At 39.5% G+C, this 12,724-nt stretch overlaps 1 protein-coding gene across 4 annotated transcripts in view; it reads left to right on the forward strand.

Moving 5' to 3' along the window:
- arhgap29a (Rho GTPase activating protein 29a) overlaps positions 1 to 12,724 on the forward strand; it is a 116,631-nt gene that overhangs the window by 48,036 nt on the left and 55,871 nt on the right. For 2 of the 4 annotated variants that reach the window (XM_057823934.1, XM_057823935.1), the window contains 4 exons: positions 849 to 959; positions 8,382 to 8,525; positions 12,145 to 12,241; positions 12,337 to 12,409. In XM_057823934.1, the coding sequence (XP_057679917.1) occupies positions 849 to 959; positions 8,382 to 8,525; positions 12,145 to 12,241; positions 12,337 to 12,409 (425 nt within the window). Of the gene's footprint in view, positions 1 to 848; positions 960 to 8,381; positions 8,526 to 8,929; positions 9,536 to 12,144; positions 12,242 to 12,336; positions 12,410 to 12,724 lie in introns of those variants that run through there. The other 2 variants (XM_057823936.1, XM_057823937.1) reach the window with 2 other exon arrangements.

The raw sequence follows: 12,724 nt of genomic DNA on the forward strand, positions 1-12,724 counted from the left end.
GGTTAAAAGCAAAAATACCGTGCAGTTAGCGTTTATCTTACGTAAATATGTCGAAGTACAATGCTACTCTGTTAGTGAACGAGGCTAGCGGCCGCCTGACGTAAACAAAGTTTTTCTGGCAAAAATTCTTGTGAATAAATGCTTAAATCCCCAAATTCTTCATAGATATGGACGTTAAACAGTCTCAATTCTGGGTTAAAAGAAAAAAAAGTGCAGTTAGCATTTATTTTACTTAAATATGTCGAAGTACAATACTACTCTGTTAGCGACTGAGGCTAGCGGCCGCCTGACGTAAACAGAGCTTTTCTGGTGAAAATTCTTGTGATCAAATGCTTAAATCCCCGAATTCTTCATATATATGGACGTAAAACAGTCTCGAACACTTGGTTGGCTAATGCAGTAGTGGCTGATTCCTCCCATTGATTTTTTTTCCCCACAACGTTTAAAAATTCATGCATGGAACGAAAAATAATTATCTATCTATTAATAATTACCTTGAATCCTTGAAAAAGTCACTCCTAATATAATCCTTCCTATTTGCCTGTGCTGTCTTCGAATGACTATTACTAAATGAAGTTCAGCCCCCTATGGTAAGGCGTGACAGAAAGAATGACGAAGTGTCAGGTCAATAGAGTTTTGAAGTCTATGATAACATATAGACATGTATAACTATAACACAATACATACAGTAATTCCAGACTTGACCATTTTAGAGAAAGATGGCGCTAGAACAATTACAGAATGTTTTATTATTATGGTGTCATTTTGATGGTGAATTAGCTGACAATGTTTTCACTATGGCTCCCCTTTGCCCTTCGCTGTAACTCCCATCCCCACTACCATACAAGAGGGTGGAATGCTGGGTTTCCATGACGCTGATGAAGTAAAAGCCTGGCAATGTGCTTCTGGCAGCCTGCGAGGAGCTCCTGATCCGCGGCCTCCTTCTCATCAGGATCAAGGTCTGATCCCTCCATAGCTTTCATTCACCAGGCCTTATTATGCCCTGGAATGTCTCTCGCTCCTTCTCTCATAACCCCTGCTGAAGTGGGGATGTGATGTGCAGGGGTAAAGTTGGGACAAATCCCATAAGAAGAGAACTACCCTAAGCGACACACAACCCCCTTTGGCTTTCATTTTTCACCTAACTCCTCCCCTATCATGCCCTACCATCCTCCCACCAAAAAACGATCACGCATGGACAATGACAGAGTCTTCATTCCTCCGTTCCTGTGAAAAGTGAATGGCTGCTGTTGCAATTTATTGTTCCATAAATGCTTCATGTGGTCAAGGCCATGAGGAGACCCATCCCACTGTTTGCTAGTGGCCCCAGGGACAATGGTCTGCTCTCAAACAAGTCTCTTCTTGAAACCCTTGTTTTCCCTGTGGACAGTGCATAGAAGGATCTTCCCAGAACCTCTCTTTAAACCTAATGTCCTCTCTAAAACAAGAGTACAGCTGCTGGATATAAAGTTGTGTTTGACAGACGTGCCCGAAACAAGACCCCTCCTGATGGTACAGAAGTGTCTATGCTTTGTGTTTCCAATGAAAAGCATTCATGGGGTTAAATAAGCATTCTTTTTACTTGAGCCGGACCCTTGCTGTGCTGGTCCACAAAGCCATAATGTTAGCCTAATTAGCCTCAATTTAGGATACTCCTACAGGCCATACATTTGCCATTGAAGACTGCAGGGCATGGGACCTTTAAAAGGAAACCCCTCTCTTATGTATGGAGGACGAAATGAGACAATGAAATATCTAAATACTTCTTTAAATAATTACGTAAATAAATGTTTAGTCGAATAATTAAATTGGGAATTATAATCTTTTTACTATTCAATTAATTATTTCATGGATACAAATTGCAGCTCTTCATGCAGTTATTTTATCTGTCAGACGCACCCATCAAAGTCAGTGGACGGGACTATTATTCAAAGGATCAGAAATGGGTGAAAAGGATCGATTTTTAATTTAAAAATATGTTTTTTGTCGAGGGTGTATTGGAGTTGGCTCAACCTGTCTACATGTGTTTTGAGATTTGGAGAAGGCGTTCGACCGTGTGCCTCGGGGAGTTCTGTGGGGGATGTTCTTTGAGTACGGGGTACCGAGCCCCTTGGTAAGGGGCCGTTCGGCCCCTGTACGACTGGTGTCAGAGTTTGGTCTGCGTTGCCGGCAGTAAGTTGAATTCATTTCCAGTGAGGGTTGGACTCCGCCAAGGCTGGCCTTTGTCACCGATTCTGTTCATAATTTTTATGGACAGAATTTCTAGGCACAACCGAAGCGTTGAGGGTGTCCGGTTTGGTGGCCTCAACATTGCATCTCTGCTTTTTGCAGATAATGTAGTGCTCTTGGTTTCATCAAGCCGTGACCTCCAACTCTCACTGGAGCAGTTTGCAGCCGAGTGTGAAGCAGTTGGGATGAAGATCAGCATCTTCAAATCCGAGACCGTGGTCCTCAGCTGGGAAAGAGTGGAGTGCCCTCTCCAGGTCGGGGATGAAATCCTGCCCGAAGTGAAGGAGTTCAAAGGAGTTCAAATATCTTGTTCATGAGTGAGGGTAGGAGGGAGCAGGAGATCGACAGGCAGATCGGTGCAGCATCGGCAGTGATGCGGACTCTGCACCGGTCCATAGTGGTGAAGAAGGAGCTGAGCCGAAAGAAACTGCTCTAAATTTACCAGTAGATCTATGTTCATACCTTCAACTATGGTCACGAGCTGTGGGTCGAAACCAAAAGAACAACATCCCGCATACAAGCTGCTGAAATGAGTTTTATCCGCAGGGTGTTCGGGCTCTCCCTTAGAGATAGGGTGAGAAGCTCTGTCATCCGGGAGGGACTAGGTGTCGAGCTGCTACTCCTCCACATTGAGAAGATCCAGTTGAGGTGGCTCGGACATCTAGTTCGGATGCCTCCTGGACACCTCCCTGGAGAGGTGTTCTGGGCATGACCCACCGGCAGTAGAGGCCAGGGGACGACCCAGAACACGCTAGAGAGACCGTGTCTCTCGGCTGGCCTGGGAACGCCTTGGGATCCCGCCGGAGGAGCTGGTTGAAGTGGCTGGGGAGAGGGAAGTCTGGACTTCCCTGCTGGGGCTGCTGCCCACGCGACCTGACCCCGTATTAAGCGGCAGATGATGGATGGATGGATGGATGGACGGACGGACGGATGTTTTTTGCTTCATGCTCGTACAGCCTCTCACCATCCCTCCTGCTGCTCTTCTTGGTCGCCAGTGCAGCTGGAGTCTGATACTTAAAATGAACAATATTTAACAGGTTTTTAGCTTAAATCTAGTGAGAGCAGGCTCAGTAGCTCTACGATCAAAGTAAAAAAAAAAAAAAATGTTAATCGATAATCGTTTAGTCAATTTTCGTCGTCGAGAGACTGTTCTCGTAAGCGTCAAAGCGTGAGTGAATTTGAGTGGACTCATTCAATGAAGCATTTCATATACACAAGATTTTTTCTACATTATTCTTTTTTAAATATAATTTACACTATGAAGGGGGCACGGTGGGAAAGTGGTTAGCACGTCAACGTCACAGTCCTGGGATCGTGGGTTCAATCCCGGCTCTCGTACGTTTGTGTAGCCTGAATAATGCATAGCACTTAAGAATTAACATAATCGCGCTGAGCTGTGTTCAGTACCTTAAATTGTGACACCCAGTTAAGATGCATTTTCAGGAGGTGATCATACCTATTTAACTAGCCACCTTTGTATTGTAGTGGTGGAGATGGGCCACGTATTTTAATGAAAGACTTTTTCATATGTATTCCAAGTCTCTGAATCCCCTGTACAGGGTCTTTAATTGTAGTCTTTTATGCTTCGTCTCGGGAGTATTATGATTTTTCTTTTATGCTTGTTATGGTGGCTTTGTATGTTTGTTTTTCATTTTTTAACTGATGTTTTGCCTTGTAAAACTGGTTTACCTTCTGATGGGAAACCCTCACATACTGTTTAGTTAGCTGGATTTTCCGGATCACCACAGCAAGCATTGTCAATATGTCCATGCAGTCCCAGCTGTATTAGCCCCGGTGGTTGCACTATTTGTTCACTCCAAAAAGAGAGCTAATGAATAAAAGGAAAAATGGGCGACAGCTAAAGTCTTCCTGATCCCCTTCTCCATGAGTAGGTAATCCTGGGGTGAACATCAGCGCAAATGTGGCTTTGACTGTCAGTGGGATGTGGTTTTGTTGGAGGTGAGGTCCAACAAAAGGAGGAGGGGGAGCAAAAATGTACCGTAAGCAACTCACCTCTAGTTGTGCAACTTTCGTGTTGTAAACCTGTGTGGCTTCAAATTTAAAAATCAAAACAAAAAAACAGTAGCATTTTTTTTTTTTTTTTTTTTGCGAGCACTAAACTGCATTTTTTTGTATTGTACAGTAGATCTTGGCATCAGGTTTGCAGAGTGCACAACATTACAGTATGTTACCAGCTGTGCCTTTTACACAGATTTCAACTTTGTTCTTTTAGCATGCTGACTTCAGTGCAGAACACCAATTCCCACCCTTCAGAAGTTTTTTTTTTTTCAGTTTTCTTACCTCATAATTTCTGTTTTAAAAAGGGCTTCTGATTAACAGACTTCCAAACCTTTAATTGCAGTAAGGTCAAAATAGGTCGTGGTTGTTATATGCACTTGGCTTTCAGGTATGGGTACTCTATGTAGGTTACGGAGTACAATCCCACTGCCACCCGTGCTTTATGGCCTTGTTGCCTAGACAGACCATTGACTGCTTTAGTGTTGGCCACAACTCCAGTGAATGCATGGTACTTGTCTGACACGGCTACCATGGCCACCCTTTAAACCAGCAATGCCGGGTTGTTATGTCTTGATTCTCTTACCAGTATGGGTGCACAATTCATTGGTAAAATGGGAAATGCGTCATTCTCTGAGGCTCTTCGTCAACTTTTCAGCGGAAATCCCACTCATCACTGTCTTGTAATGCTTCCTGGTTCAGAAATGAGGCCAAGCGACAACAAATTACAGTCATTTTAGGGGCGTCACGAGACCAAATACAATAAAGGGGCACAGCGGGGCACTCTATCATAAAAAGTCAGAAATAGTGCTTTAAACTATATATAATTAAACCAAAATACAAGTTTCTGTTAAAAAAAAAAAGTTTTTTTGTTTTTCATCCATCAGTATTCAAAATCAAATTTGGGACGTCCCTTGTTGATAGTCAATTCACCTCTGCTCATGCTCATCTACTTACATCTCATTTTCACTACCTTTTCATAAACTTTGGACAGAAATGGGGGTATGTCACTGTAACTGTTATGCAATTAATCAGTGTTTCTCAACTGGTAGATTGTGACCTAAAAGTGGTTTATGTAGCCTAGGTGGGTTACCTAGCTTACCTCTCTCATTCCTCCTTGCTGATTTATCCTTGCTGCAAGCAAATAACTTTCTCATATCCATTTGCAAGAGTAATGCTGTTTGAGTCAAATAGAAATAAAAAGTAATACAGCTTCTTACAGATTAAAGGGACTGCAGTCACAAATAAAATGCTTGTAACAGAGCTGGAAATTATGATGAGCACACGTACAAAATTGTTAGAGGTTACATCCCAAAGATAGGCAATTAATTCATATACTAGATTGATTCTATTCATTTTGTCATATAAACAAATAGCAATAAATAGCATCAGTATTGATAAAGTTAAAATACCACATACCATATTAACACAATATTAGGCAAAGCTCTTGAGTGAGAGCCTCTCACTCAAATCACATTTATTTGAATTGTATACATAGCCAGTTCACTCAAATCACATTTAACTGTTATAGTATTTACTAGTATAAGCAGTTAGCTAAAAGACAGCAGCTGATCTGCTACTTCATTTTGTGGCCAAAGTAGTTAACCGCAGTTACCTGATATGTAGTTGAACCATTTAAATTGACAATTCATGGGACTCGGCGACCAAACAAACATCAACACAGAGGTAAAAACCAAAAGGAAAGATGGACAGTCTATCTTAAACTCACCTGTAAAGCAGGTGGGACGATATCATTTGCACCATCGACTATATGATTAGCACATGCGCCGTAATATTGATGCTACATTCATGTGTTGTTTGAGTCATCGGAAAAAAAATAATTCTCTTTTACATAGTGTCAATTAAAAAAAGGCCAAACAGTCACTCAACTCGTGATGTATTATTGGAGCATTAAAATAGGTCATTGTTCTTTGTAGCAACCATGTTTTATCCCACATTAAAACTGTAAAACACAGAACTGTTTTCCAACTTGGGAACTCAGATCTCCCGACACACATGAATGCAGCAGATCACTCGAAGGTGCTTTGTGGAAGTATCAACTCATATGGCTATCACAGCCAAAGTTCCGTGCATAAATTACCATATTAAGGAGCCATCCATATTAAATAGGCACATTTTGTAGATTATGCTATGTAGACTTAAACTCAAAACCCTTTTTATTTTTTATTTTTTTATTTTATTTTTTTTATTAAACCCGTGCATAGACTTCATATTGATATTTGCGGGGCCGATTAATAAGGGTCCAGCATTGTTGGCGTGGCCGTCAAAGCTGATCGAGTGGAATCACACACAAAGAGCTTTTTTCGTTGAAAATTCTTGTGAATAAATGCTTAAATCCCTGAATTCTTTATAGATATGGACGTAAAACAGTCTCGGTTCTTGGTTAAAAGCAAAAAAAAAAAAAAACGTGCAGGTAGCATTTATTTTACGTAAATGAGTTACGAGGCTAGTCTGTCAGGAAATTAGCGGCCGCCATATGTAAACATAGCTTTTCCGGTGAAAATTCTTATGAATAAATGCTTAAATTCCTGAATTTTTTATAGATATGGACGTAAAACAGTCTTGATTCTTGGTTAAAAGCAAAAAAAAAAAAAAAATATGCAGGTAGCATTCATTTTACGTAAATATTTCGAACTATGAGGCTAGTCTGGAAGGAAATTAGCGGCCGCCTTAAAAACGTGCAGGCAGGTAGCATTAATTTTACGTAAATATTTCGAACTATGAGGCTAGTCTGGAAGGAAATTAGCGGCCGCCTTATGTAAACAGAGTTTTTCCGGTGAAAAATCTTGTGAATGAATGCTTAAATCCCTGAATTTTTTATAGATATGGGCGTAAAACAGTCTCGATTCTTGGTTAAAAGCAGAAAAAAACGTGCAGGTAGCATTTATTTTACGTAAATATGTCGAAGTACAATGCTAGTCTGCAAGGAAATTAGCGGCCGCCATATGTAAACAATAAGCTTTTTCATTGAAAATTCTTGCGAAAAAAATCCTTAAATCCCTGAATTCTTCACAGATATGGGCATAAAAGAGTCTAGATCGTTGGTTAAAGGCAAAAAAAGGGCATTTTGCATTCATTTTACATAAATATGTCAAAGAATGATACTTGTCCGTAGCAGTTCATTTCTCTCATCTGACCAAAGCATACGGTCCCAGGCTTCAACTGGGACCGTGTGCTTTGGTCCCAGGCTTCAACTCGGACCGTGTGCTTTGGTCAGATGAAACCAAGATTGAGCTTTTTGGAACCAAACACTCTAATTGTGTCTAGTGGGTCTGGCGTGCCACGAAAGATGCGCATGCTGAAAAGCACCTCATACCCACTGTGAAGTATGGTCAGTGATGCTGTGGGGCTGTTTCGCTTCCAAAGGCCCTGGGAACCTTGTTAGGGTGCATGGCATCATGAATGCTTTGAAATACCAGGACATTTTAAATCAAAATCTGTTGCCCTCTGCCCGAAAGCTGAAGATGGGTCGTCACTGGGTCTTTCAGCCAGACAATGACCCTAAACATCTGGCCAAATCTACACAGAAATAGTTCAACAGACACAAAATCAAGCTCCTCCCATGGCCATCTCAGTCCCCAGACCTTGTTTTGTTGGCAAAAGGGGGTTGTACAAAGTATTAACACCAGGGGTGGTAATAATTGTGACACACATTATTTGATGTCAAATAATTATTTCTTTATGTGGGATTTTTTCCCCACTGAATAAATGCACTTGTATTGAAGGTTGGATTTTTCTCAGTTTTTTCCATTAAGGTCCCATATTATTTGAATAAAAAAAAAAAAAAAAATATATATATATATATATATATATATATATATATATATATATATATATTTGAAGCTAAAAAACACATCTTAACCAGGGGTGCCAATAATTATTGAGGGCACTGTATATTCCATTAACATTGTATAAATTCAATATTGTTTTAAATGGGATCGAGTGGAAGTTTGCATCAAAACATGTTGCCTTTCTGTTGGTCTTCATATCCTCAGTCAAGGATTTAACCAGTTTAAATGTGGGACTACTTTTTCTTTTAATTTGAAAACAGTTGGCCTATGAATAATATATATGTGATTAAGCTTCTTGAAACATTCAACTTTGTGATTTTTCAGAGAACCAATCCTGCCTCCACAAAGCAGTCCACGAACGTCTCGGGGAAATGCTGGCAGTCCTGATGACCATCATTAACAAACACCAGAGCCTTAACTCAGTTGATATCCTGAGTTCAGCTGGAACTGTCATCACTGCAGTGAAAGGTAAGATGATGACTTTGTATCTTTGTCAAGATTCCTCTTGATACAAGCCAGCAATGAGAAACTATACCTCCTACTTTTCTGTTTCCGTCTTGGTATATTTATAGTATCTATACTTAACCACCCCTTGATGAATGTGGTACCTCGACATACCATCGCTTCGACATACGATCCTTTCGACATCTGACGTAAAATTTGTCTCGTCATTTGTCTCGACATATGATGACATGCTCGAAATATTCATTCGCTGCCACCCCTCCCACTTCAAATGCACTGGACGTCTACTAGTGATAAACTCATTCCAATTCGTAGCAGAAGCTTGTTTTTCTGTTTATTAGTTGTTTGTAGAATATCCTAGAATGATTTCCTGACCAATGTTTCGATTGTCGTGAGTTTTGGCTCTCAAATCGTATCATCGTGAGGTAACAAGAGGTTCCCACTCCTACTTGAAAACACAGTCCAATCCTATAATTTTATACTTTGATTTGTAGTACACCACCACGCAACAACTAGTCATGCTTTGGTGGCTTCTAATTAGTGTTTACGACTAAAATGTTACCAAAATACCTTGATTCATCTGAATTGTGAGAGAGTGTTGTGCTTTTCCTCTTAAACAATACCATTTTTTCTCAATGATGTAACTTCCGCATTCGGACCACTCATTGGGGCCTGTGCGAGCATTGGCATTGTATTCCAGCAAGGCTCAGGATGTCCTGTTGCGAGGTTAGGGTTTGGACAGAAGCAGAGGAGATGTAAGAACCTAAGTAAGTTGCGTGGTGACGACTGGCTTTTTCCCAGGACCCCAATGGTCACTGGTTATTATAATTGTGCTTCATTTAGTCAGATTAAACCTCTTTTCCTTTGGATTCTTTAAATACTCAATTTGAAGAAAATAAGACCGGAGCAACATGGGAAGATTGGATAAATCGTCTTGTTCAATGACCATCCTTTTTCATCAAAATAGGACTACCAAATGAATAGGACCAAGGTTAAGGATAAAAAGTACATTACAGGTGGGTCGTTCAAAACTTTTGTGGCAACTCTTTTCTGATACAAAACTGTCTTTGCCGTGGAATGGATGATGTGGTGCGTGAAGTTTTACATAATGTTTAGTTAAATACACGATTATTTTTTCACACTCTTACCATTTAAATATAATTGTTTTGAGAAATCGGTTAGTTTGTGTCTTGAACTCTAGAAACCGCCATTGTTTTAATGAAAGGAAAGACGAAGTTTCCTCAAGCAGCAAGCAAAACAGTCAGTTACATCACTGATTTATTGGGCTCGCTTTCGGAGCATGTAGTTTATTTTCTCTCTGCAAATTCAGAACAGGAAGATTATTGTGAAGGCTGATTACAACTATATTTACAATTGGTGTTTTTCCCCTATTCTGTCTTCAGTCATCACGGTGTTTTGACTTGTAGCAGGAAACTACTGGATTTCCAGATTACGGCCCATTTATATACAGTTGAACTATCTGCTTATCTCTTCATACAAAATTAGCTTGGATGCTTCTGATTGACTTCACAATTAGATTTACAGTATTTGGTAGAGTTCTGTATTGTAAGGCATCAACGTACAACGTAGTAGTTCCGCAACGATTAATCGATTAACTCGAGTAGTTCGATTAGAAAAAAGCTTCAGATCAAATTTCGCTGCTTTGAGGATTCATTTAATTAGAGTAAGACTGTATCTTTTTTTTTTTTAACTTTTACATTTCGTTTTATTGATTTGGGTGAATACACTGCCCTCTTGTAGCAACAGAGAATGCTCCATAACCAGTTACGAGTTACCTTATTATCAAATAACTAAGTTACTTTAAAAATAATTTGTCACCTTTTACATTTTTTTCTCCCTTTGCCACCTCAACATAAGAATGACAATAGAAAAATTGCATGTAGTTGATTTTCAGATAATTGAATTTAAAGGGTATGATCAGAATTTTTCACATAAAGCTTAATATTCAATTTAGTGGAGGTTTAATTAGTCGATGGAGTTGATTTCAACCACCCTTGACTCGCGCTAGCCTAGCCACTCCCGAGCCCGGAAACTAACAAATACCTGCCAAACTGCATGGAATTTGTTGAAATCAACTCCACCGACTAATTAAACGCCGCTAACTCGAAGAATAAGCTTAATGTCAAAAATTCTGAATTTCGGGTTAGGGTTAACAGCATATCAGTGCCAGTGTAAAACAATGCAAATTGACTGCACAATAATCAACAAGACACAAATGAACACCGTACACACATGGGGTCAATTTGGCCACAAAATGTGGCAGCAACTAAGCACTTTAAACTCAATCGGACTGACAACACATCCCAAAGGTAATAAACGTCACCTCACCTCAATGTGCAACACGAATATGATGTAAACAATGCTTACCAACTTGGAGCGATGACTACCCGTCGTTGCAACGGCAAAGCTACGAAATGGCCGCGAATGTAGGGGGTCCAACCTGTCGTTGGAACCCTCTAGAGTAAAGAAAAAATACGTTCATCCATGGACTTACACAGATCAACATTCCCTCGCACATCTCAACAAGTGGCTGCACTCAGCTCGAATGTTCACCTGCACTGGCAGGCTGGCACACGCCTTTCAGTCGCAAAACACTTAGCACGTGTGACTCGAGACCAAAGCATGAAGTAACAATGAGCGGTTTCCATGGAAACAAACACGTAGCGCGGAACCTTGCTGGCATTTTCTATTCAAAATGCTCTTTGTACATGACTACAATATTCTTCATTCTACATACAGTACATTATGAGGCAATAACAAAGTAGTCACGCAAAGGAAACTAACCTAAATCAGATTACTGGTTTGGAAAAATGAAAGCATTAGTTTACTCGTTAAAGAAAGACAGTAATCAGATTACGTTAGTAACGCGTTATTGACAACACTAGCCATAACTCGTCTAACATGGTTGAATCCAGCTGTTCCCTGTTAAGACCAACATAAGGTATTTTTTGTTTGAGCTAACATGTTTGTTTATGCATACATTATATAGTTTAGAGTATATTTAACAGTTATTTTGTGGGAATATGTGTTTGAACAATTTTTTAAGAGCTTTGTATTTGTAAAAGAAAAAAAAAGTTAGCATTTTATAGCATTTAAGTTTACGGATTTGGTTAGCCAGTTGTTCTTTGTTGTACTTCAATCCTCCTATATTTATTTTTTTTAATAGCGTTTGAGGCAACAGTCAGGTATTTTAACATATTTTTGAATACATTTATTCCTATTGTGAAATGAAACTGCAATTCTGCATAGTTTGAAGAAACGCTCAAGAATTTATTTTGTATTCGCATTAATTGCTCTTTTGAAAGTGCAATATCACCAAGCAAAAATAAATGTCATTGCAGGAATAGACAGTTGTTTCTTTGTTTTACACCTCCTAAATTCGTAATCCGATTACTTGATTATTCAAACTAATTAATCAATAGAATAATAGATTACCTAAAAAATCAATAGCTGCAGCCATACAACATATCAAACGTATATTACACATACAATGGTAGTGAGTCATGCAATTCAACCAGATAACTAGAGCCTGTGCAGGAAGTCTCCACTGTTCTGATAGGACAGGAAATTTGACTTAATCCAACCTCATCTCACTATTTGACAGGAGTGAATTTTGAGGAGGTGAACGAAGAGAATAAGCAGAGTCTTTTCAGCGACATCTACTTTGCAATTGACAAATTGGCATTCACCGTTGGCTATGTGTAGGTATCATTGCATGACTGCAAGCACCAAGCTGTTGTGGGCTCTTCTGTATCAAAATACATTCTGATTTTATAACATTTTTTTCCTCTCTCAGAGTGTCTGACTTCCTTATGGGAGATGTAGAGAATGGATCTGTGTTAGGGCTCCCCCTAACTAAGAGGAGTGGGGTAAGTGATGTGCTTGAGAAGTCGTGAACATAATCCAAGATCAGATACTAATGACTTTTTCTACACAATGAGCATTCAAGTTCACATTGATTTAAAAGGGGAAGACTAAAATGAATGTTATTTGTGCAGAGTTAATGCAGTCACTGTACGACCGCTAGCAAAAAGTATGGAATCACCAGTCTCGAACGAGCAATCACTCAGACATTTTATCATGTAGAACAAACTCAGATAAAAAGCTTGAAAAAATAATGAATTAGTTCAAAAGTGCAACTCTTTAGCATACAGAAACACTAAAAGAAGTGAATAAAAAACATT

Source organism: Corythoichthys intestinalis, chromosome 20 (genome assembly GCF_030265065.1).
Source record: "Corythoichthys intestinalis isolate RoL2023-P3 chromosome 20, ASM3026506v1, whole genome shotgun sequence".
Classification (NCBI taxonomy): Eukaryota; Metazoa; Chordata; class Actinopteri; order Syngnathiformes; family Syngnathidae; genus Corythoichthys; species Corythoichthys intestinalis.